Genomic DNA, 26,442 nt, shown 5'->3' with positions numbered 1-26,442 from the left:
ACAGGAAGACCAGTGTTTTACGTGCTTCTAACGTTGTTGATGTATGTTGGAAGAAAATGCAGACTTGTGTCTCTGGACTATGCCGTAGCCAAAGACGACCATATCAGGCAATGCCAGTTCCAGTTGGATAAGAGGTTGATGGTATAGCAAAAGATCCAGCAGTTAAAACAAAATTATCTCCAGTTATCTGCAGACATCGAATGTCGCAGCATGCTGACAAAGTTGGAATTAAGAATTTAAAGTATTGAGTTAAATTATTGGGATCGATTGTTATAGAATTGAATTGTTATAGAATGGAAAAGTGATGAAGTTATGCTAAACTTGTATCGAACCTTGGTTAGACTTTGTGTGTGCAATTCTGGTCACCATATTACAAAAAGGATATGGAGGCACTGGAGAGGGTGCAGAGAAGATTTACAAGGATGATACCAGAAAGGCGATCGTATACCTATCGGGAAAGGATGGACAGGCCAGGGCTCTCTTCCCTTGAAAAAAGAAGGCTGAGGGGTGACCTAACGTCTTTAAAATGATGAAAGGTTTTGACAGATTAGATACAGTGTTTCCACTTGTGGGGACCAGCATAATTAGAGGCCATCAACATAAGATAGTCACCAAGAAATCAAATAGGGAATTCAGAAGAAACCTCTACCCAGAGAGTGGTGAGAATGTGGAACTCGCTGCCACAGGGAGTGGTTGAAGCGAATAGTATCGATGCATTTAAGGGGAGGCTAGACAAGTATATGAGGGAGAAGGGAATAGAGGGTTATGTGGATATAGTTAGATGAGGAAAGAAGGGAGGAGGCTCGAGTGGAGCATAAACGCCGGCATGGACTGGTTGGGCCGAATGGCCTGTTTCTGTGTCGTATATCCGATGTAATCCTATTGTCCAAGTCACACTGCTCGAAGGGGAAGATAAATGACTTGCATCCAAACACAATTGTTACTTTTGTCTTCTTTGTAAAATGACAAAGTCTGGGCATAATTTGTTTGTGAAATTAAAACTGATTTTATATATATATATATATTGCTAAGCATCGCTGGTCAAACACATGGGAAGGAAAATTTAGCTGAAAATTGAGATAATTAAGTTTTTTTTTTGAAAAAGTCCCGTCTCTGTGGTTCTGTCCAAACTATGTATTCAGAAACAAGTTTTTGGGGGCGACTGTTATGCTAAAGGTAACTCACATCTTTCCTCTTGTCGACTGAATTGCTCTCTGGCATACTTTGGAGAACAAAATGTCTAAGGAGAGGTTCGGTTAAATAAAATTAAACAAAGAAACTGGGTCAAAACTTGGACCAAGTGGGAATGTTTGATCGATGTTTAAAGACAGTATGATAATATTGTATTGGACAGTAAAGTTCCTCCGGGCTCATGAATGAAATGGTGAACACTGTATAAAATGTAATGAGAGGAAATGAGTGAAGATATAAGAGGAAAACAGGAAAGTTACACCTCCAAATAGAAATGTTTCTTCATTCATTGTTCCTGGGAGAATTGTCATAAATCACCTGGGTACAATCTGGTGTTCATGTAAATTCTTGTTAAAGTCAGGGAAGTGCAGGAAATTGCTAAGATTTCTCTGTGAGATATTTTGTCATTGCCTACACTGAACAATAAGAAAACTGAATTTGATCATCTGGCCACTACCCGAGACATCGGGACCGTGCAGAGGGAGATGAGCAAAGATCTTCAGACACCCCACGATCTTTTGATAAGATCATCTCAAATGGCTTGGATCAGATGTTACATGTGGCATGATATTGGGATACCGCTACGTGTGTGTGTGTGAACGAGTCTCAGGCATGCTCAGTTATCGACAACAGCACAACATGAAATGGCTAATGTGGCTCAGGAGAGTGAGACAACTTTTTAAATCATCAAGGCCGTGACACATTCTCCATAGAGAAAGCGACTTTGAAATAATCAGGATAGAGTTAAACACACTGCTACCTGTCAGAGGCATTAGAATTAACAGGATGCTGATCAAATTAGGATTTCCTTACAGCTGGAATGGTCATCAGTTTCAAGGCCTCCACTAAGTACTGAACAAAGAAAGCTTGTAGAGAGGCTAAAAACAAAAAAAGTCAGCCTGTCTCTGTCTGGACAAGGTGGCCATGGCTGTGTACAGATCAGCTACAAGCTGAAGGTGGAAGATAAGGAGGCCAGACCTCACAGGCTCCATAACAAAACATGGATCCAAGTGAGAGGCAATCTCCAGGAGGAAGCAGAGGACCTCAAAAGGGTTAGTTTTGGAATCCGTGATAAACCGAGGTATAGACCCTCAAAAGCATATTTTGGTGGTAATAGAGAAAGAACCCTAAAGCGTGCTCCTTGGGAAGATTGGGAGACCAGGAAGTCTCCCCTGAACCAGGTGGGTTGGGACACACCCTGACCCCAAACACTAAATTAATAGTGTTCACTTAAAGAGTTCGTATCACTCCAGGAAAATAAGTAATTCAAGACCATTATAAAATACTTCAATACAAACTTAAAAGGTAATAACGGCAGGTTATTTTAAAGTAAGAAATGTCATATGTTGATCAGTAATGTTAACTATTGGTTTGCCAAGTACAAATGCTGATAGTGATCATCATATGTGGGACTTAAATAAAATGACATCCCACCTCACAAAAAGAACTCGACCTGTCCCATCCAGTAAAATAACCCACATTTAATGGACTAGAAGTAACTGAGTCAGGAAATGTATTATATAACAATGTGTGTTTTTAAATTGTTAATTGAAATCAAAAGTTTTAAACATGAGCTTGAATCTATCAACTAGATTATGTGAAGGGAGATATTCACAATTAATAGACAAAATGGGAAGAGAATTAATAAAGGATGTGTTAGTAAAGAATAGAAAACAGGAACCAAGGGATGAGAAAGATGGGGAACACAAGGAGAATTAGTTTAAATCGCAAGGAATGTGGGAGCTGACAGGATAGCTCAGAATAAGAGACACAGCAAGGTTAGCAGGAGTAAACAGAATAGATATAGAAAGTGAATGGAACACGATGTGGCTTACTGGAGGTATCATGCGTAGCCTCTGACATTTATGATGAATGTGGTACAGAAGGAACTGGACAAGAGAGAGAGTAATCAAATCCCTTTGTTTATTCATGAAGAACAACTGTGAAAATGGTTTAGGGGAATCAAGTCATAGACTTTGATGTGATGCAGCCAATAGGAATTGGGATTTTTATTCCCTAGGGAAGGAGAAAGTAGTGAAGATATTAGACTAGTGGGACTGGTCTTGCCTTTGCTGAGGAAAAATGGAAATGAAACGAAACCATGGACGGTGTATAGGGTAGAATCGTTTGCAAGGCTGGAAGACTGAGCTAGGTCCGATCCATAAACAGTATGAGGAATATCCAAGATATCTGATTAAGAAGTGAGGAACTTGGATAGCACCAGATATGCAGTGTTGTACTCTGAAAGGGACAACATGGGTTTGTAGATGTTCCAGCTTGTGGGTTCACCCTCGACAAAGAATCTCCAGAATGCAGATTGAAATAAATAAATGGGGAGTAGGCCAAACTAATACCGTGTATAAAGGAAAAGGACAGTATTGTGTGACTACTACTGTCACGTATATGACTGTGGGTTCAACCCGATGCCCCAGACTGGAACATCAGTTTAGCTTGATTCCACCGAGGAACACATGTATCAGTGCTAAACGCTGGTTCTGGTACATCATCATAATGCAACTTATCTGCAGATGAGACTGCCTCGGGAGGAAGAAGCCATTCGAGTCATTCCACATATAGGACACTATATTCTCCCTGTTTATGGCTTTAAAGCTCATAATTCAGCGAATTAGGTCATCCCAGAAACACACAGTGCAAATCATATAGAGGAAGAGAGAGACAGAACAGGCAATCCCGAGACTTGTGAATCAGGAATGCTGGAAAGTAGCATCCAGTTAAATTGTTCCAGCTGGGATTGGTGATAGCAGGGATAATAGCTTCAGTGATTCTGGTCATTGCATTATGCTGTAAGGAAGTCAATAAGGGACATTGAAAATATAAGGAAAGGGAAGGACGCTGAGAGAAAACCAGGATTAGGAAAGACAAAGAAGGATATAAAACACTTTGTCAACAGGTAATGTAACCCATAAAAAAACCTGTGGGACAGGTTGACATGTGGACCCTGGTTAATTCAGCTTCTGAAAGGGGTTTATGTTTCATTCATTCGATAGAGGGAAAAATGTGTTTTTTATTATTAGGGAGAGAGAGACAGATTTCACTTAGCAACAGGTGGTGTTTTGCGACCAACCAAGTTACGATATTCATAACAGAATGGATTAGAAATATTGTTTGGATAAGATAAGTCCAGAACTAGTGGTTTATGATCACCGTACCAGGCCGCAATGCTTCTAAATGTGTTACTGATGTAAACTTGTGTCTCTGGATTATGCAGTAGCCAGAGACTACCATATTAGGCAAAGCCGGCTCCAGTTTGATAAGAAAACAGTCTATAAATGTAAGCTTTTTCCTTTGTTCGTTAGCGTGGAGATACCCGTGCTGGTTACACGTGCTCCATCTGTGACTATACTCCACTTGTAAATTGATTATAAGCAGAAGACTGAATTCGTTACTACTCAAGTGAACAAACAGAAGTTTGTTTTAAATCAAGACTTGGTTCTTTTTTTTAAGTTTGGAACTTGAAAACTTCCTTCGGAATTAAAAATCCGTTAACACAGCAGAAATTATTCGTAAAGCTATCATTATTGACCTTGAATAAAACATAGCTTAGTTAATTTTAATAACTCCAATTTATTTCGGACTAATATTTAATTAACTAAACACAATACAGTGCAGAAAAAATAAAACAAAATGGCACTTGCTTACAGAACACAGTAAATTACATCATTGTTACCTTCAGGTGCTTTTAAAGAAAGTTAAACTTGCTATAGAGGGAGTGCAATGAAGATTCATCAGACTGATTCCTGGGATGGGGGGATTGTCCTATCAGAGATTGAGTAGACCAGGCCGATATTCTCCAGCGTTTGGAAGAATGAGAGGTGAGAGGCGACACCCACATCCCATGAACAAATTTTTAAAAAGAGATGAGGTGTTTAAATTTGATCAAGGACACCAGCCAAATTAATAGAGACACTCCCTGTCCTTCAGGACCTGTGTCCAGGGGAGATGCTGATGGGTTTATCTGATCATCTTTGGGTTAAATGTTGTGCTCATCGAGCTGAGCAGCCCATGTCAGCATCAAATATACTCCAGTCGGGCACAGCACGGGTCAGATACAGAGTGAACCTATCGGTCGCTCCCCGACACAGATACTGAGGGACAGGGAGTGTCCGGGACACTGACATTTCTCGCTCAATAAGGTATAAATTGATCCTGTACCTCTCCCCATTAATCCTGGGCTGCACATCGCTCGAATCCTGCTCCTGTTTCCCTTCCTGTAACAGCATTGAGCTCAAACCAGCCCATAATGAGCAGGGCTCAGTGAGGGTGGTTGCTAGGCACTGCAGTGATGTCATCAAGCAGGGCCATTCAGCCCAGCTGGTCCTCTCCTTGTACCTTTAAAGGTGGAGAGCTGGGACATCCTGTCTCAACACACATCCCCCTGTTCATACTGAGAATCCCCAGGGAAGGCCCAAGGCCCAGAGTGTGGATCACAACCAAGGGGGAAAGAGGAGAAGAGAAGGGGAGGTAAATCAAGGAGTGAGGACTGAGGGCCATCAATCTTCAGTTTTAGAGCCTGAAGACTTCAGGAGGGATCAGTAAGTTCTGTAGTTTCAGGATCCAGGGAGAGAACAAGGAGCAGATGGGGAGACTGGTGTGGATTCCAGCACAGTGAGGATGTAGGGGGAGGGAGATTGTGTCGGGCCGTGTATTAGGGGTGTAGGAGGGACAAGAGAGGAAAGGTCAGAATTACTGCAGCAGTGTCCATCAATAGTGAGAGAGAGAAGGTGGGGGTCAGAGTGGGCCCTGGGCAGGCCGGTAAACTGGTTGTATCCTGTGACCCGCTTTCCTTCTGTCACAAATAGTCTCGTGTAGCCCAGTGACAGAAACAGCCCATTAAACACCACCAATGTCCTTTGGTCTGGTGAGGTCTCCATTTGTGAAAATTCGGCTGTTGTTCAAGCTTCTCATTCTGACTCGCTCACAGTGAGACAGTATCCACTGTCCCTTTTATTCCATGGGCTTCATCTTTGCTGGTATTGGTAACACGCCCGGGATCACTAAACACAAAACCCAGTCTGTCAATCACTTTCAGCTGCTAGACTTAGCGTGTGCCCCACAGCATCTCTCTCACTTTCAATGTGTGAATAGAGCATCACGCCTGCAATGCTGGTTTAAGTTTATATCCAGGCAGAAAATCTATTTAATAAAAGCCTGTAGGCCGATGAGACACTGTTCAGGTGCCAATGTGCTGCTGGTTTGTCCGGAATTTTGCCTGTAATGGAAAATAACTGAACATTTCTCCCAGTGTAACCTTTGCTGTAATGAAATATGTATTTTAATAAGCCTCACGTCCTTGCTCATGTCTGCTGCAATTGTGTAGCAAGGGGATGTGTGAAGAGATGATGTTTGCATGGAGATGTGAAACAAGGAAACGGTATCTGTGTGTGGCAGTGACACAGCCTTGTGGTCACAGGCAGATCCATGCACCGATATCCTTGTGCTTATGGTTTGAGCAGGGTTCGTTCATGAATGCTCAAGCTAAGAGGTGCCAGGGATCAGGAGCAGCGGCAGTAAATAAAATCTAAATGTAAATTCTGATGTAGTTTATCTTCAATTATTCCTATTTTAATGGCTTTTACTGAATGTGTCCCATGCCAAGTGCCAGGATATTGGATCAGGCCCACCCTCGAAAATGAGTTTGACACCCTGAGGTAGACAATGTCAACCGGATTCCCCCATCCACCAAACTAACAACTTCTTTACAAACTCAAGCTAGTTTGTAAGACGTGACCATGTTTACCGGAATCCATGTTCAGTATCTCTAATGGCCCCTTCACTTTCCACATGATGGAAAACAGCATCTCTCAGGATCTCTTCAAGCACCTTCCCAGTGATCGAGGTCACGTTGATGGACCTTCAGTTTCCGAGCTCTGACTTGTGCACAATTGAAAAATGGGAACTACATGTGCTACCTTCCAATCTCAGGGAACAACCCATGAATCTACTGAGCTGTTGGCGATATGGGCAAGAGGCTGGCAGAGCACCCGTCCCAGCTCTTTTAACCCCCTTGAGTGGATATCATCCGCACCTTACACTGTGAAGATTTACCCGCACGGGTTGCTGTCAGTGAAGAGAGATGAGAAAGCCCAAAGTGCCATTTGCCGCTCTCAGTATGACCCTGAAGGACTGTGTCCATGCTGAAGTTCTTCACCCATATGATCCTCCCCCCAGATTGTCCTCTCTGAGCTCCAGCCAGGTGATGCTAAACACTCGGGTGGGAAAGAGAAAAATCTACAGCAATGTGTTGAAAGCAACACGAATTTATTTGTCTATAACCCAAATATTAAACTCCTGTCCAGTTAAAGGAGTTTTCATCAGCGGAAACAAACCCCAATTGTCAGAATGAACGTTGTTCAGTCGGGTTGTGATTAACAGCAGCAATAACAGCATAATCCAACCTCTACAAATATTTGTGAACTCGCTGGTGCCTCAACAGGTGGGATGACTGAGTGAATCCCTTCCCACATTCAGAGCAAGTGAATGGCCTCTCCCCAGTGTGAATTCGCTGGTGCCTCAACAGATGGGATGACCGAGTGAATCCCTTCCCACACTCAGAGCAGGTGAATGGCCTCTCCCCAGTGTGAACTCGCTCGTGCCTCAACAGGTGCGATGACTGAATGAATCCCTTCCCGCACTCATAGCAGGTGAACGGCCTCTCCCCGGTGTGAATTCGCTGGTGCGCCAGCAGGTTGGATGACTCATTGAATCCCTTCCCACACTCAGAGCAGCTGAACGGCCTCTCCCCAGTGTGAATTCGCTGGTGTGTCAGCAGGGCGGATGACTGAGTGAATCCCTTCCCACACACGGAACAGGTGAACGGCCTCTCCCTAGTGTGAATTCGCTGATGTATCAGCAGGTTGGATGACTGAGTGAATCCCTCCTGACACTCAGAGCAGGTGAATGGCCTCTCCCCAGTATGAACTCGCTGGTGTGTTTCCAGCTGGGACGGGTAGTTGAAACGTTTCCCACAGTCCCCACATTTACACAGTTTCTCCCCAGTGTGACTGCGCTTGTGTCTCTCCAGGTTGGATGATCGGCTGAAGCCTTGTCCACACACAGAGCATGTGTACACTTTCTCCCCGCTATGAACAGTGCTTTTTGCATCCATAGTTGCTGGATGATATTCCATTCCCGATGAATCGAGTGACTTCGTCAGATGTTAATGTGATGTTTGAGCCTCTGGTCGATAAATCCTCCCCTTTTAATACCCTGTAAAGTGAATTTCAGTCAAGAAAAAGGGTGGATGAGAGAGATCCCACAAAAACACAAAGGCACTTTGAGAAATTGAGCTTAATGAACTTGGTAATTTCTGGCACCAGCACTAGAAATAGTAACCATGAAAGCTGCAGTTTGTGTTAAAACCTAACTGGTTCATTAATGTCCTTCAGGAAAGGGAACCCTCCTCCATTGAGAGCGCCACATGGGGAATTGTTGGTCCCACTGGGCACAGAAATATTGGGGGTGAAACCCAGCAGCTTCTCCTCCATCTCCACTCCAGCTCAAACAGATGCAACAAACAGACCCACACAGGAGACCAGGTATCCAAAGCGTCTTTCTAATATTTGCAGCATAGTTGAGAGGCGATTTATTCTAAATTGCCCTCGATTTGTAGACTTGAGATTCTAGATTTTGCTTTGTACCGGAATCCAGGTCAGCGATTGGAGCATGGACAGGATCATCAGAATGGCCCATGTACAGCAGGTGGTGCGGCAAGCAGCAGAGGAGTGGTGAGGTCGGGGTGGAGTAGCACCGGGAGATCGGGGCTGAGAGATTGTGGCCCACAAGAGGCGAGAGTTGGGGGCTGAGAGATTCGGGCCAAGGAGAGGGAAGAGTTCGGAATGGAGAGATTGGGGCCAAGGAGAGGTGAGTGTTCGAAATGGAGGGATTGAGGCCAAGGAGAGGTGAGTGTTCGGGGAGGAGAGATTGGGGCCAAGGAGAGATGAGAGTTCAGGGCGGAGAGATTGGGGCCCAGGAGAGGTGAGGGATCGGAGCGGTGAGATTGGGGCCCACAAGCAGCGAGAGTTCTGGGCGGTGAGATTGGGCCCCACGAGAGGCGAGAGTTCAGGGGGGGAAGAGATTGGGGCCCACGAAAGGCGAGAGTTCGGGGCGGAGAGATTGGGCCCCACGAGAGACAAGAGTTTGGGGCGGAGAGATTGGGGCAACAAGAGGCGCGAGTTCGGGGCCCGGGATAGGCAAGGGCCCAGGGACAGCATGGGCCAGACCACCCTGCGATCTATGGGCAGTAGGAGTATGTGCACCAGGTCTGCGCAGCGGAACTTGGTCTCCAGTCGTCTTGGTTAACCTTTGCCACTGGACCAAGACCTCACTCTGTCCAGCCCGTGTGGTGGCTGGTATGCAACGGTTACCCACGTTAAAAGAATCCACGCACAGGCATCTCCCACCCTTCAATATGTAGTTCGGGACCTGGAATATCAAGTCTCATATTGAAACATCTGTGAACTCATCCCTTTTTGGTGTGGAAGTGGGTCATCCTCGATTCAAGGGATGCCGAATACTATACTGTTCAGGAGACCAGGGAGTGACTTCCGCATCCAGCACCCACCCTGATATGGAGCGGCTTGGAATTGCTGGGCATGCTGTATTTCATGATGTGGGGGAGGCACTGCCCCTGGGGTTTGCTGGTGCCGGGCCCGGAGGCTTTGATACGCAGGCTGAGAGCCGCAATCGGTGTTGCCCGGGGCCTGAGAGCCACTCTCGGTGTTGACCGGGGCCTGAGAGCCGCACTCTATGATGCATGGGGCCTGTTGCATGAGGCCTGGGAGCCACAATCGGTGCTGCCCGGGACTGAGAGTCACACTCGGTGTTGCCTGGCGCCTGAGAGCCACACTTGGTGATGCTGATGCCATGCTCGCTCCAATCAGTCCCCGGCTCTCCAGGGACCAGGCCTACCCACGTTGCCCCCCTGCTGATGGAGATAGGGTGTATTCTGCCAGGCGGAGCACTCTGGGTAAGATCATCTGCCATTGTCACAGAGAGTACGGCACAGGAGGCCATGCAGCCCATCCTGTCTGTGCCGGCTCTTTGGTGGAGCTGTTCAATGAGTCTCACTCCTCTGCTCTTTACCCATTTCTAGATATATTTTTCCCAGCAAGTATTTATCCAATTCCCTTTTAAAAGTTATAATTCAATCTGCTTCCACCACCCTTTCAGACCGTTCAATCTGGATTGGAACAATTTGCTGAGTAACAAATGATCCCACATCTCACCTCTCGTTATTTTGCCAATCATCGGAAGTTTGGCTCCTCTGGTTACTTTCCCTCATGCCACTGGAAACACTTTCTCCATATTTACTCTATCTAAATCGTTCATAATTTTGTACATCTCCATCAAATCTACTTTTACCCTTTCCTGCTCTCTGGAGAAAACTTCACCAGACTCTCCACATCACGGAAGTCCCATCTCCCTGGCACCATTCCTTCTGCACCTTCTCTAAAAGCTTGCCATCATTATGAAAGTTTGGAGCCCAAACTTGAACACAATTCTCCAGCTGAGGCCTAACCAGTGTTTTATAAAGGTTTAGCAAATTAAACATCAAATGCTGATATTTCTCTGATGTGCTTTAAAGGGCGAGGTCCATCTAGTCAGTTGGATGTGTCAATGAGACTGTGAACCTAAAGAAGTGCATTTACAGTGGAGAGCCAGGGACATGCCGTGTAACCGGGCGCAAACAGTCCTGCACAGCCCACACTTCACTTGTTTCCCATTTGGCATGAAAGTAATGTGTTAATTGCAACAATTCATTTGATTTGATTTCAAATAGTTTAGGATAGAAATTTAATCATGTTTCTATGATTTTTCCCCAACTCAGATTCAAGGCCTCAATTTTTCTCTTCATCTGTGTAGTCACAGGATTCCAAACCCGAGACTGTACATTGGGATTCCAATCCTGGGACTGCACATGGGGATTCGAACCCTGGGAGAGTACTTGGGCATTCTAACATTGGGAGAATACATGGGGATTCTAACCCTGGGACCATACATGGGGGTTCTAGCCCAGGCACTGTAAATGGGGATTCTAACCCTAGGACTGTACATGGGGATTTTATCCCTGAGCGAGTATGTGGGCATTCTAACCCTAGGAGAGTACATGGGGAATCTAACTATGGGACTGTATATGGGGATTCTAACGCTGGCATTGTACATGGGGATTCTAACACTGGGAATGTACATGGCGTCCAGGCATTCGGGCCCCCTTCAGAGATGACTGAGCCTCTACTTCCCCGCAGTGCTCCAGGTGTGGTCTAGCCAGGGCTTTGTGCAGCTGCAGAGGGATGGCAGCACAATGGAACACTATGAAGGCAGGTAGCTTACTACTGACTTTCATTTTAAACTTTTAATCAACTTGTGAAAATTTTTAAAACTTCAAGAGAAACTTTTAAACAACTTGGGGAAATTTTTGAACCCTCTGGAGAAAATTTTAAATAACTTGGAAAATCTTTTTTAAAACTCCGGGAGAAACTTTTAAAACTTCTGAAGAAACTTTTAAACAACGTGGAGGAACGTTTAAGAATAATTTTATTTTAAAAATGTTTTATTAAGCAATTGAATACTGTACCCCAATCTAAATAGAAAATAGTTTGGTGTGTTTTATTAGCATCATTTTCAGCCATTTGAAACCAGGTTACTCACGACGACGCCCAGCAAGCAGGTGTGCCTCCGACCCGGCGACCGTGACATCACCCGGCCCCTCCTGCGGCGGGCCTACATCCCTCCAGCGGCGGGTTTTCATCCCTCCAGCAGCGGGCCTACATGTCTCTCCTCATCGATGGCTGGTGGCCTGGCTATGATTCTTTCACCCTCCTACTCCTTGCTGGCCTCCCACTTGGAACTCCAGCGGACAACTGACTTCCTAATGCCTGCCCCGAACCAAGCCTCGGACCACTTACCAACAAGGGTGCAACTCAGCACCGAGCTTGCAGCCAACATTTCACCTTCGGCAATTAGGCTCATACAGAAGTGCCTGGTCTCCAGTCGTCTTGGATCCCTTGCCACTGGACCAAGACCTTGCTCAGCTATGCCACCCCACGTTGAATGAACTCACACACAGGCATCTTCCACTCCGTTAACATGAAGGTATGGACCTGAAACGTCAGGACTTCCATTGTACAACTCCAACAGCAACAGGCCAGAATGCCACACCACCATAATTGCCCGGGAACTTAGAAGCTTTGACATCGACATCGCCACCCTAAGCGAGATCCGGCAGGCAGGGGAAGGCCAGCTCAAGGAACAATATGGAGGTTACACCTTTTTCTGGAAAAGAAAAGAGAGGAAGAACTCCACCTTCATAAAGTCGGCTTCGCCATCAAAATGATCTGGTCGACAGCCGCAAGGACACCCCCTGTGGGGTTAACAAACGCCTCTTGACTCTTCAACTCACCCGAACTTCTTCACCCAGAGAGTGGTGAACCTGTGGAATTCTCTACCACAGAAAGTAGTTGAGGCCAATTCACTAAATATATTCAAAAGGGAGTTAGATGAAGTCCTTACTACTCGGGGGATCAAGGGTTATGACGAGAAAGCAGGAAGGGGGTACTGAAGTTTCATGTTCAGCCATGAACTCATTGAATGGCGGTGCAGGCTAGAAGGGCTAAATGGCCTGCTTCTGCACCTATTTTCTATTCCGGAACCAATGCGCAACAATCATCGGTGCGTATGCCCCAACAGTCGATTCAATAGAGGAGACCAAAGAGGGTTTTTATTCCAACCTCGAAACATCCCTGTCCTGCGTCCCTGCAGGTGACAAACTGATCCTCTTAGGTGACTTCAACGCCAGGGTCGACAAAGACACAGCCCTCTGGGGAGGCATGATTGGCAGTGAGGGGGTAGGGAAGGCCAACTCCAGTGGTACCCTAATCCTGACAAAATGTCAAGAACATGAACTTCTCATCACCAACACCTTGTTCCACCAGAGGGACAAATACAAGGCATCGTGGCAACACCTTCGCTCCAAACACTGGCACCTGCTCGACTATGTCATCGTCCGAGCCAGGGATTGTGAGGGTGTGCGAATCACCCGCGCCATGACAGAAGCTGACGACTGCTGGACGTACGACCGCCTGATCCATCATCGACATTAACATAGCCCCAAAGCGGAGGGGACAGCAGAAGCAGTGCCACAAGAAAGTTAATGCCGGGGCACTTAAAGACCCAGCTAAGAGAGCCCTATACAGCCAACGCTTCAGAGCTAACCTGTCGTGTCTTGATGACGCTGAGATGCTGAATGCCAACAGCGCTTGGTCTGCCCTCCAGGCCTCCATAACCAGTGCCTGTGAAGAGACACTTGGTCATTCAACCAGAACACACCAGGACTGGTTTGATGAGAATTATCAGGTGATCCAAGAATTAATATTTCTGAGCCTCAAGCAACAACCCAACTCAGGAGCAGCAAAGCAACATTACAGGCGGCTCAAAGCTGAGATCCAACAAAAAACCTGAGACCTAAAGAACAGGTGGTGGATGCAGAAAGCACAGGAGATACAATAACTGGCCAACAGCCATGATGTGCGAGGATTCTTCATATCAGTCAAGGCCACCTACGGTTCAAACTCCCAAGGCCCCACCCCACTGCTGGCCGAGAATGGAGAAACACTCATCAAGTACACCGAGGTTGTCGAGGCCCGCTGGAAGGAGCACTTCGAAGATCTCCTCAATCGAGATTCTGACTTTGACTCGAGTGTTCTCGACTCCATCCCACAGCATGCGATCCGCCACCACCTCAGTGAAACACCAACGTTGCATGAGGTAGGAAAAGCCATAAGGCAGCTCAAGAACAACAAGGCTACGGGAGCGGATGGAATCCCTACTGAGGCGCTAATGCATGGCGGAGATTCGCTGTTAGCATGGATACATGACCTCATCTCGCTCATCTGGAGGGAGGAGAGCATGACGGGAGATCACAGAGATGCAATGATCGTGACCATCTTTAAAAAAGGGGGCAAGTCCAACTGCAGCAACTACAGAGGAATCTCCCTGCTAATCAGCCACTGGGAAAGTTATTGCCAGATTCCTCTTCAACCGTCTTCTCCCTGTGGCTGAGGAGCTCCTCCTGGAGTCACAGTGCCCCACGGGGCACATCAGACATGATCTTTGCAGCGCGACAGCTGCAGGAAAAATGCAGGGACCAGCGCCAGCCGTTATACATGGGCTTTTTCAACCTTCCAAAGGGATTTGTCACTGTGAACCATGAGGCTCTATGGAGCATCCTCCTCCATTTCGGATGCCCTCAAAAATTTGTCAACATCCTTCGCCTGCTCCACGACGACATGCAGGCCATAATCCTTACCAACTGATCCATTACAGACCCAATCCACGTCCGGACCGGGGTCAAACAGGGCTGCGTCATCGCTCCCATCCTCTTCTCAATCTTCCTCACTGCCACGCTCTAACTCACAGTCAACAAATTCCCTACTGGAGTGGAACAAAACTACAGAACCAGCAGGAAGCTGTTTAATCTTTGCCGCCTCTGGTACAAAGTCCAAGATAACCCCAACCTCTGTTGTTGAGCTACAGTATGTGGACAACGCCTGCGTCTGTGCACATTCTGAGGCTGAACTCCAGGATATAGTCGATGTATTTACTGAGGAACACGAAAGCATGGGCCTTACGCTAAATATCCATAACACAAAGATCATCCACCAGCCTGTATTCGACGCACAACACTGCCACCCAGTCATCAAGATCCATGGCATGGCCCTCGACAACATGGAGCATTTCCCATACCTCGGGAGCATCCTATCAACAAAAGCCGACATTGATGAGGAGATTCAACACCACCTCCAGTGCGGCAGTGCAGCCTTCAGCCAGCGGAGCAAAATAGTGCTCAAAGACCAGGCCCTCAAAGCTACCACCAAGCTCATGGTCTACAGGGCTGTAGTAATACCCACCATCCTGAATGGCTCAAGACATGGACTATGTACAGTAGACACCTCAAGTCGCTGGAGATATATCACCAACGATGTCTCCGCAAGATCCTACAAATCCCCTGGGACGACAGGCACATCAACATCAGCGTGGTCGTCTAGGATAACATCCCCAACATTGAAGCACTGACCACACTCGATCAGCTCCGCTGGGCAGGCAAATTAGTTTGCATGCCAGCCATGAGACTCCCGAAGCAAGTGCTCTATGCGGAGGTCTTTCATGGTAAACGAGCCAAAGGTGGGCAGCGGAAACGTTACAAGGACACCCTCAAAGCCTCCCTGATAAAGTGCGACATCCCCACTGACACCGAGGAGTCCCTGGCCAAAGACCGCCCTTAGTGGAGGAAGTGCTTCCGGGAGGGCGCTGAGCACCTCGAGTCTCAATGCAGAGAGCATGCAGAAATCAATCGCAGGCAGCGGAAATAGCGTGCGGCAAATCAGTCCCTCCCACCACTTCCCTCAACGACTATCTGTCCCACCTGTGACAGAATCTGTGGCTCTCGTATTCGACTGTACAGCCGCCAATAAACTCACTTCAGGAGTGGAAGCAAGTCTTCCTCGATTCTAGGGACTGCCTTTGATAATGATGAGAATGGGATTCCAACCCTGGGACTGAACATGGGGATTCTAACCCAAGGAGTGAATATTTCTGGGCCTTCTCTGTTACAATTATGTAGGACTTAAACCATAAGGTCGGTACTAAGCATCGCCTTTAGGGGAGATGGTGAGAAATTCGAGGTGTGGAGAGTGAGAATAAAATATCTGAAACACTCCTTTACCCACTGGGACCCGGTTGGAAACAGACACTGACATCGCTCACTTTGTTCCTGAACCAAGATGGCCGCGCATGCGCGGTGCGACTCACCAAATCAAGAAGGCGGAGCACTGAACCCGCTCCTGCACGAAGATGGCCGCCGTTAGCCTGGGCCTGTGACCGGGAGAAAGACCCGAAGCTGCAACCGCCGATATTCCGGTTATTATTCCGGGCTGGCGGCGGGCACCGCTGGTTTATGAAGCCTCTCCCGCCACCCGCTGGTCCATTGCTCCCCTCCACCCGCTCAAATTAAGCGCTTCTGCGAAGGGCATGTTACCTATTTCTCCTTCGCCACTACATTCGCCGCGCATGCTCGAAACACAGCCAGGACACGCGCCTGCGCACTGAACTCCTGTAGTCTGGTTCGGCATTTTCTTGCCCGTGCTGCATATTGGGTAAATACGCCGCCATTGCAATACTGCGTTGGTGAATAGAACAGGATTTACTGAGATTGCATTGGGCATTGAACCACATTCATTCTGGCAGTTATTGTTTGTTTCTGCTGATCTTAATAACCCCTATATCTGCGCTGGAGATTAATGTTCTATATTAATGTCCTGTGATAGTTTGAACTGGTGCTCTCCTCTCTCTATCCTGCGACAGTTGGAGCTGGTGCTTTCCACTCTCTCGTCCTGTGATTCTTGGAGCTGGTGCTCTCCACTCTCTCTCCTGCGACAGTTGGAGCTGGTGCTCTCGACTCTCCCGTTGGTGTAAGAGGGAGGGCTTTAGTTTCCTGAACAATTGGGACCGCTTCTGGGGAAGGTGGGACCTGTAGAAGTCGGGACAGGATACACCTCTAGAGCGACGGGACCAATGTTCTCACGGGTGGTTTTGACAGTACAGTTGGGAGGGCTTTAAACTCGCTTGGCAGGGAGATGGGAACCCAGGAGGGGTCTCTGAGCTAGTTAGAGTGGGTGAGAGCTCAGATGAACAGAACTCCAAGATAGAATGCAAAAGCCAGGAGGCAACAAAGCAGATTAGCACTGGTGGAAGTGTAAACCACAAGGTGATAAGAAGGGACAATATGTATGAATATAAAGGGGCTGCAGGAGGCGTCAAAACTAAAAAATCATGGTTTAAAAACTAGTATTAAAAATCTCTACTAAAACGCACGAAGTATTCGAAATAATGTAAATGAGTTGACAGCACAAAGCATTACAAATGGGTATGATTTGGTGGCCATTACAGAAACGTGGTTACAGGGTGGCCAAGACTGGGAATTAAACATGAAGGGGTATCTGACAATTCGGAAAGATAGACAAGAAAGGAAAGGAGGTGTGTTAGCTCTGTTAATAAAGGATGATATCAGGGCAGTTGTGAGAGATGATATTGGCTCTAATGAACAACATGTTGAATCATTGTGAGTGGAGATTAGAGATAGTAAGGGGAAAAAGTCACTGATGGGCGTAGTTTATAGGCCCCCAAATAATAACTTCACGGTGAGGTGGACAATAATCAAGGGAATAATGGAGGCATGTGAAAAAGGAACAGCAGTAATCATGGGGGATATTAACCTACATATTGATTGGTCAAATCAAATCACACGGGGTCGCCTTGAGGAGGAATTCATAGAATGCATACGGGATTGTTTCTTAGAACAGTATGTTACAGAACCTACAAGGGAGCAAGCTATCTTAGATCTGGTTCTGTGTAATGAGACAGGAATAATAAACGATCTCCTAGTAAAAGATCCTCTCGGAATGAGTGATCACAGTATGGTTGATTTTGTAATACAGATTGAGGGTGAGGAAGTCGTGTCTCAAACGAACGTACTATGCTTAAACAAAGGGGACGAGAGTGGGATGAGGGCAGAGTTGGCTAAAGTAGACTGGGAACAGAGACTAAACGGTGGCACAATTGAGGAACAGTGGAGGACTTTTAAGGAGCTCTTTCATAGTGCTCAACAAAAATATATTCCAATGAAAAAGAAGGGTGGTAAGAGAAGGGATAACCAGCCGGGGATAACCAAGGAAATAAAGGAGAGTATCAAATTAAAAACCAATGCGTATAAGGTGGCCAAGATTAGTGGGAAACTAGAAGATTGGGAAAATTTTAAACGACAGCAAAGAATGACTAAGAAAGGAATAAAGAAGGGGAAGATAGATTACGAATGTAAACTTGTGCAAAACATAAAAACAGATAGTAAAAGCTTTCACAGGTATATAAAATGGAAAAGACTGTCTAAAGTAAATGTTGGTCCCTGAGAAGATGAGAAAGGGGATTTAATAATGGGAAATGTGGAAATGGCTGAGACCTTAAACAATTAATTTGCTTCGGTCTTCACAGTGGAAGACACAAAAACCATGCCAAAAATTGCTGGTCACGGGAATGTGGGAAGGGAGGACCTTGAGATAATCACTTTCACTAGTGGGGTAGTGCTGGGCAGGCTAATGGGACTCACGGTAGACACGTCCCCTGGTCCTGATGAAATGCATCCCAGGGTATTAAAAGAGATGGCGGAAGTTATAGCAAATGCTTTCGTTATAATCTACCAAAATTCTCTGGATTCTGCGGAGGTGCCATCGGATTGGAAAGCAGCTAATGTAACGCCTCTGTTTAAAAAAGGGGGCTGACAAAAAGCAGGTAACTATAGGCCGATTCGTTTAACATCTGTAGTGGGGAAAATGCTTGAAGCTATCATTAAGGAAGAAATAACGGGACATTTATATAGGGATAGTGCAATCAAGCAGACACAAGATGGATTCATGAAGGGGAAATGACGTGTAACTAATTTATTGGAATTCTTTGAGGATACAAAGAGCATGATGGATAGAGTTGTACCGATGGATGTGGTGTATTTAGATTTCCAAAAGGCATGCAATAAGGTGTCATACAAAAGGTTACTGCAGACGATAAATGTACGCGGAGTCAGAGGAAATGTATTAGCATGGATCGAGAATTGGCTGGCATACAGAAAGCAGAGAGTCGGGTTAAATGGGTCCTTTTTGGGTTGGAACTCGGTGGTTAGTGGTGTGCCACAGGGATCAGTGCTGGGACCACAACTGTTTACAATATACATAGATGACTTGGAAGAAGGGACAGAGTGTAGTGTAACAAAATTTGCAGATGACACAACGATTAGTGGGAAAGCGGGTTGTGTGAGGACACAGAGAGGCTGCAAAGAGATTTAGATAGGTTAAGCGAATGGGCTAAGGTTTGGCAGATGGAATACAATGTCGGAAAATGTGAGTTCATCCACCTTGGGACAAAAAACAGTAAAAGGGAATTTTATTTGAATGGGGAGAAATTACAACATGCTGCAGTGCAGAGGGACCTGGGGGTCCTCGTGCATGAAACTCTTTTTGGATAAAGAACATGACAGTTCACGCAGCGAATTAACTGACCACGGTAGGACTCGAACCTGCAATCATCTGATAATATCACAGATACAATCGCAGTTAGACGCCTTTCCCATTAGGCCACACGGCCTTGTCCTCGTGCATGAATCCCCAAAAGTTGGTTTGCAGGTGCAGCAGGTAATCAGGAAGGCGAATGGAATGTTGGCCTTCATTGCGAGAGGGATGGAGTACAAAAGCAGGGAGGTACTGCTGCATCTGTACAGGGTATTGGTGAGGCCGCACCTGGAGTACTGCGTGCAGTTTTGGTCACCTTTCTTAAGGAATACTTTGGAAGGGGTACAGAGACGATTCACGATGCTGATTCCGGAGAAGAGGGGGTTACCTTATGATGATAGATTGAGTAGACTGGGTCTTTACACGTTGGAGTTCAGAAGGATGAGTGGTGATCTTATAGAAACATTTAAAATAATGAAGGGGATAGACAGGATAGAGGCAGAGAGGTTGTTTCCACTGGTCGGGGAGACTAGAACTAGGGGGCACAGCCTCAAAATACGGGGAAGCCAATTTTAAACCGAGTTGAAAAGGAATTTGTTCTCCCAGAGGGTTGTGAATCTGTGAAATTCTCTGCCCAAGGAAGCAGTTGAGGCGAGCTCATTGAATATATTCAAATCACAGATCGATAGATTTTTAACCAGTCAGGTAATTAAGGGTTATGGGGAGCGGGCGGGTAAGTGGAGCTGAGTCCACAGCCAGATCAGCCGTGATCTTGTTGGGTGGCGGAGCAGGCTCGAGGGACTAGATGGCCCACTCCTGTTCCTAATTCTTATGTTCTTTTGTTATTATGTTCTTATTAATGTTGGGGAAGTCCAGAACCAGGGGTTACAGTCTTAGGATAAGGGTAAGCCATTTAGGACCGAGATGAGGAGAAACCTCTTCACCCAGAGAGTGGTGAACCTGTGGAATTCTCTACCACAGAAAGTTGTTGAGGCCAATTCACTAAATATATTCAAAGAGGAATTAGATGTAGTCCTTACTACTAGGGGGATCAAGGTGTATGGTGAGAAAACAGGAAGTGGGTACTGAAGTTGCATGTTCAGCCATGTACTCATTGCAGGCTCGTAGGTCCGAATGGCCTACTCCTGCACCTATTTTCAATGTTTCTATGTTTCTATAAATATTGAATAAATCAGCTTGGTTCAAAGACAGTGTGTCGAATGTTTGATTTCTCCATAATAATAACTAATTAATGTTCTGTTACCGACTGTTCCATTTTGAAGCCTTTTCTTACTGTAGATTATTTCACTTCTCCCCCAGTTGATCTTTTATGATATCAAATCCCAAGGTTGTTCTCTTTGAGTATACGGCTTGTGGGTGTCAGAAACTGAACCGGAATGTTTCACATTACACTCATATGACATTCCTTTCAAGCAACCATTGAAAGAACTATGTTGCTTAAGACTGGAAATCTATTATTTTGTACATTGTTTAACGCTTTTTGAATGTGGTTACTATATGTAATCGTCTTTGAAATGTGTGATCTTTTTAACTGTCTTTCCTGATTTAATAGTTTTGTTGATATAATTTCTTGTTACTAACATAGCTTGCAGAATTTCTTGCATCAAGATAATTGTTGAAATACTTCCATTATCGGGTCTTTAGCTCCTCCACTGATCCCTGTGAACAACCTTTGATTCGGGACTGGGTTTGGGCGCGGGTTTAGTGTTTAGTGGTTGTGGTTATTTGTTAGGATTGGGGTTAGTGGTTGGGATCGTCAGTAGGATATTAGGCACCTTGGAATCCCTGGCCAAAGTCCACCATAAGCGAAGGAAGAGCATCCAGGAGGGCACTGAACACATCGAGTCTCATCGCCGAGAGCATGCAGAAAACAAGCAAAGGTAGCGGAAGGAGCATCTGGCAAAGCAGACTCCTCACCCAGACTTTCCATCAACGACTGTCTGTCCCACCAGTGACAGTGACTATAATTCCCATATTGCACTGTACAATCACCTGAGAACTCACTTTTAGAGTGGAAGCATTTCTTCCTCAATTTCGAGGGATTGTCTATGATGATGATGATGAGGCTTAGGAGATAGTAATTCTCTGAACACCTCGAGTCTCAACGCCGAGAGCATGCAGAAATCAAGTGCAGGCAGCAGAAAGAGCGTACACAAACCAGTCCCACCTACCCGTTCCCTCAACGACTATCTGTCCCATCTGTGACAAGTCAGTGGCTCTCATATTGGACTGTTCAGCCACCACAGCTGGGGGAGGTATATACTGGGATTGGGGTAGGGCACTTTGGCTGAGGAGGCATGCACTGGGACTGGGGTAAGGCACTTCAACTGGGGGAGGCATATACTGGGACTGGGGTAAGGCACTTCAACTGGGGGAGGGATAAACATGCACTGGGGTAAGGCACTTCAACTGGGGGAGGGATAAACTTGCACTGGGGTAAGGCACTTCAACTGCGGGAGGGATAAACTGGCACTGGAGTAAGAAACTTCAGCTGGGGAGCGATAAACTGTGACTGGAGGAAAGGCACTTCAACTGTGGGAGGGATACACTGGGTCTGGAATAAGGCACTTCAACTGCGGGAGGCTTACACCGGGACTGGGCTCAGGCACTTCAGCTGGGGAGGGATACCCTGGGACTGGGGTAAGGCACTACGGCTGGGGGACGCATATAATGGGACTGGGGTAAGGCACTTCAACTGGGGAAGGGATACACTGGACCGGGATAAGGCACTTCAACTGAGGGAGGGATACACTGGCACTGGGGTAAGGCACTTCAACTGGGGGAGGGATACATTGGGACAGGAACAAGGTACTTCAACTGGGGGAGGCAGACACAGGGACTGGGGTAAGGCACTTCAACAGAGAGAGGGTTACACTGGCACTGGGGTAAGGCACTTCAACTGAGGGAGAGATACACTGGCACTGGGGTAAGGCACTTCAACGGAGGGAGGGATACACTGGCACTGGGGTAAGGCACTTCAACTGGGGGATGCTAACACTGGGAGTGGAGTAAGACACTTCAACTGGTGGAGGGATACACAGGGACTGGGGTAAGGCACTTCAACTGGGGGAGGGATTCCCTGGGACTGGAGGAAAGGCACTTCAACTGTGGGAGGGCTAGACTGGGTCTGGAATAAGACACTTCAAATGGGGGAGGCATAAACTGGAACTGGGCTAAGGCACTTCAACTGGGGGAGGGATACACTGGGATTGGGGTAAGGCACGACGGTTGGGGGAGGCATGCACTGGGATGGGGTAAAATACTTTCACTGGGGGTAGCTTGCACTCACACTGTGGCAAGGCACTTCGGCTGGGGGAGGCATGCACTGGGACTGGGGTAAGGCACTTTGGCTGGGATAGGCATAAACTGCGACTGCTTTTAGGCACTTTGGTTGCTGGAGGCACATACTGGGACTGGGACAAGGCATTTTGGCTGGGAGAGGCATCTAATGGACTTCGGCTGGCAGAGGTGTGCACTCGGACTGGAGTAAGGCACTTCAACTGGTGGAGGCATACACTGGGACTGCGGTTAGGCATTTCAACTGGGAGAGGCATGCACTGGGACTGCAGTAAGGCACTTCATCTGGTGGAGGGATACACTGGGACTGGGGTAAGGCACTTTGGCTTGTGGAGGCATTCACTGGGACTGGTTTAAGGCACTTTGGCTGGGTGAGGCATATACTGGGACTGGGGTAAGGCACTTCGGCTGGGGGAAGCATGCACTGGGTCTAGGGTAATGTACTTCAACGGCTGGAGAGATACAGTGGGACTGGGGTAAGGCACTTCGGCTGGGGGAGGAATACACTGGGACTAGGATAACGCACTTCAACAGGTGGAGGGATACCTGGGACTTGTGTAATGTACTTCAACTGGGGGAGGCATGCACTGGGACTGCGGTAAGGCACTTTGGCTTGGGGAGGTATTCACTGGGACTGGTTTAAGGCACTTTAACTGGTGGAAGGATACACTGGGACTGTGGTAAGGCACTTCAACTGGGGGATGATAACACTGGGACTGGGGTAAAGTACGTCGGCTGGGGGAGGCATTCACTTGGACTGCGTTAAGGCACTTTGGCTGGGGGAGGCTTGCACTGGGACTGCTGTAAGGCACTTCGGCTGGGGGAGGCATGTACTTGGACTGGGGTAAGGCACTTCAGCTGGGGGAGGCATGCACTGTGACTGGGATAAGGCACTTCGGCTGGGGGAGGCATGCACTGTGACTGGGATAAGGCACTTCGGCTGGGGGAGGCATATGTTGTGACTGGGGTAAGGCACTTTGGTTGGGGGAGGCATGCAATGGGACTGGATTAAGGCACTTTGGCTGGGGGAGGCATATACTGAGACTGGGGTAATGCACTTCAGCTGGGGGAGGCATATGCTGGGAATGGGGTAAGGCACTTCAACTGGGGCAGGGATACACTGGACTGGGGTAAGGCGCTTCAACTGAGGAAGGGATACACTGGCACTGGGGTAAGCCACTGTAACTGGGGGATGCTAACACTGGGACTGGAGTAAGACACTTCAACTGGGCGAGGCATAAACTGGGACTGGGCTAAGGCACTTCAACTGTGGGAGGGATACACTGGGACTGGGATAAGGCACTTCGGCTGGGGGAGGCATGCACTGGGACTGCGGTTAGGCATTTCAAATGGGGGAGGCATGCACTTTGACTGGGATAAGGCACGTCATCTGGGGAGGGATACAGAGGGACTGGGGTAAGGCAATTCGGCTGGGGGAGGCATTCACTGGGACTGGTGTAAGGCACTTCAGCTGGGGGAGGCATGCACTCTGACTGGGTTAAGGCATTTCGGATGGGGGAGGCATGAACTGGGACTGGGGTTAGGCACTTCGGCTGGGGGAGCATATATTGGGACAGGGGTAAGGCACTTCAGCTGGGGGACGCCTGCACTGGGACTGGGGTAAGGCACTTCGGCTGGGGGAGGCATGCACTAGGACTGGGGTAAGGTACTTTAACTGGGGGAGGCATATACTGTGACTGGCGTAAGGCATGTCAACTGGGGGACGCTAACACTGGGACTGGGATAAGGCACTTCAACTGAGGGAGGGATAAATTGGGACTGGGGTAAAGTACGTCGGCTGGGGGAGGCATTCACTTGGACTGCGATAAGGCACTTTGGCTGGGGGAGGCTTGCACTGGGATTGCTGTAAGGCACTTCGGCTGGGGGAGGCATATACTTGGACTGGGGTAAGGCACTTCAGCTGGGGGAGGCATGCACTGTGACTGGGATAAGGCATTTCGGCTGGGGGAGGCATGCACTGTGACTGGGATAAGGCACTTCGGCTGGGGGAGGCATATGTTGTGACTGGGGTAAGGGACTTTGGCTGGGGGAGGCATGCAATGGGACTGGGGTCAGGCACTTCAGCTGGGGGAGGCACATACTGTGACTGGGGTAAGGCACCACAGCTGGGGAAGGCATGCACTTGAACTTTGGTGAGGCGCTTCGGCTGGGGGACGCATGTACTGCGACTGGGTTAGGCACTTCGGCTGGGGGAGGCATATACTGAGACTGAGGTAATGCACTTCGGCTGGGATAGGCATAAACTGCGACTGGTTTAAGGCACTTCGGTTGTTGGAGGCATATACTGGGACTGGGACAAGGTCCTTTGGCTGGGAGAGGCATGCACTGGCATGGGTGTAAGGGACTTCGGCTGGCAGAGGTGTGCACTCGGACTGGATTAAGGCACTTCAACTGGTGGAGGCATACACTGGGACTGCGGTTAGGCATTTCAAATGGGGGAGGCATGCACTTTGACTGGGATAAAGCACGTCATCTGGGGAGGGATACAGAGGGACTGGGGTAAGGAAATTCGGCTGGGGGAGGCATTCACTGGGACTGGGGTTAGGCACTTCGGCTGGGGGAGCATATATTGGGACTGGGGTAAGGCACTTCGGCTGGGGGAGGCCTGCAATGGGACTGGGGTAAGGCACTTCGGCTGGGGGAGGCATGCACTAGGACTGGGATAAGTTACTTCTGCTGGGGAGGCATATACTGTGACTGGGGTAAGGCACTTTGGCTGGGGGAGGCATACACTGGGACTGGGGCAAGGCACATTGCCTGGGGGAGGAATATGCTGGGACGGTGGTAAGCCACTTCGGCTGGGGGAGGCATGCACTCTGACTGGGAAAAGGCACTTCGGCTGTGGGAGGCATGTACTGGGACTGGTGTCAGGCACTTCGGCTGGGGGAGGCATACACTGTGACTGGGGTAAAGCACTTCGGCTGGGGGAGGCATGCACTTGAACTTTGGTAAGGCACTTTGGCTGGGGGAGGCATATATAGGGACGGTGGTAAGACACTCACTTCGGATGAGGTAGAAATGCAATGGGACGAGGGTAAGGCACTTTGGCTGGGGGAGGCCTGCACTCTGACTGGGGTAAGGCACTTCGGCTGGGGGAGGCATGCACTCTGATTGGGGTAAGGCACTTCGGCTGGGGGAGGCATGCACTCTGACTGGGGTAAGGCACTTCGGCTGGGGAGGCATGCACTCTGACTGGGCTAAGGCACTTTGCCTGGGGGAGGCATTTACTAGGACTGGGGTAAGGCACTTCAGCTGGGGGAGGCTTATACTGGTACTGGGGTAAGGCACTTTGGCTGTGGGAGGCATATACTTGGACGGTGGTAAGACACTTCGGCGGGAGGAGCAATGCAATGGGACTAGTGTCGGGCACTTCTGCTGGGTGAGGCATGCACTGGGACTGGTGTAAGGAATTCAGCTGGGGGAGGCATATCTTGGGACTGCGGTAACGCCCTTCTGCTAGGGGAGGCATGTATTGGGACTGGGGTAAAGCATTTCGGCTGGGGGAGGCATGTATTGGGACTGCGGTAACGCCCTTCTGCTGGGGGAGGCATGCACTGGGATGGGGGCAAGGTACTTTGGCTGGCCCTTGCTATCTTATGGGGAGCTCTGTCCTCTGTCGCTTCAGGAATTCAAAGTGGATCAAGTTACAATTTGCAAAGTCAGTGAGACCTTGGGATGGGCGGTTCCAGTTACACATTCCAGTGAAATCTCAGGGTGTGGCTTATCCTCCAAGGGACCAATCATTGACAAAGGGTGCGGCGTGGCGGCCATTTTGGCAGTACAAATAAGCGCGTTCTTTATTAACCCGCTCCCTCCCTCCGCCCATCTATCACCTGCTGACTCA

At 48.0% G+C, this 26,442-nt stretch overlaps 1 protein-coding gene and 1 long non-coding RNA gene across 2 annotated transcripts in view; both read right to left on the bottom strand.

The window, feature by feature from the left end:
* Positions 1–7,609: 7,609 nt before the first annotated feature.
* On the bottom strand, positions 7,610–8,134 carry LOC139235495 (zinc finger protein 239-like; the record flags this gene model as incomplete). The annotated part of the gene is made up of 1 exon (XM_070866581.1): positions 7,610–8,134. A coding segment is annotated over one exon (525 nt), but the record flags the coding sequence as incomplete, so codon positions are not given.
* Positions 8,135–8,189: 55 nt separating this feature from the next.
* Positions 8,190–26,442, bottom strand: part of LOC139235352 (uncharacterized) — a 59,070-nt gene continuing 40,817 nt past the window's right edge. The window contains exon 3 of the long non-coding RNA XR_011588462.1: positions 8,190–8,418. This is a non-coding gene — a long non-coding RNA (uncharacterized lncRNA). The remainder of the gene's footprint in view (positions 8,419–26,442) is intronic.

This window comes from Pristiophorus japonicus, chromosome 23 (genome assembly GCF_044704955.1).
Source record: "Pristiophorus japonicus isolate sPriJap1 chromosome 23, sPriJap1.hap1, whole genome shotgun sequence".
Lineage (NCBI taxonomy): Eukaryota > Metazoa > Chordata > Chondrichthyes > Pristiophoridae > Pristiophorus > Pristiophorus japonicus.
The sequence above is the reverse complement of the archived record's forward strand: the minus strand, read 5'-3'. Positions and strand labels throughout refer to the sequence as shown.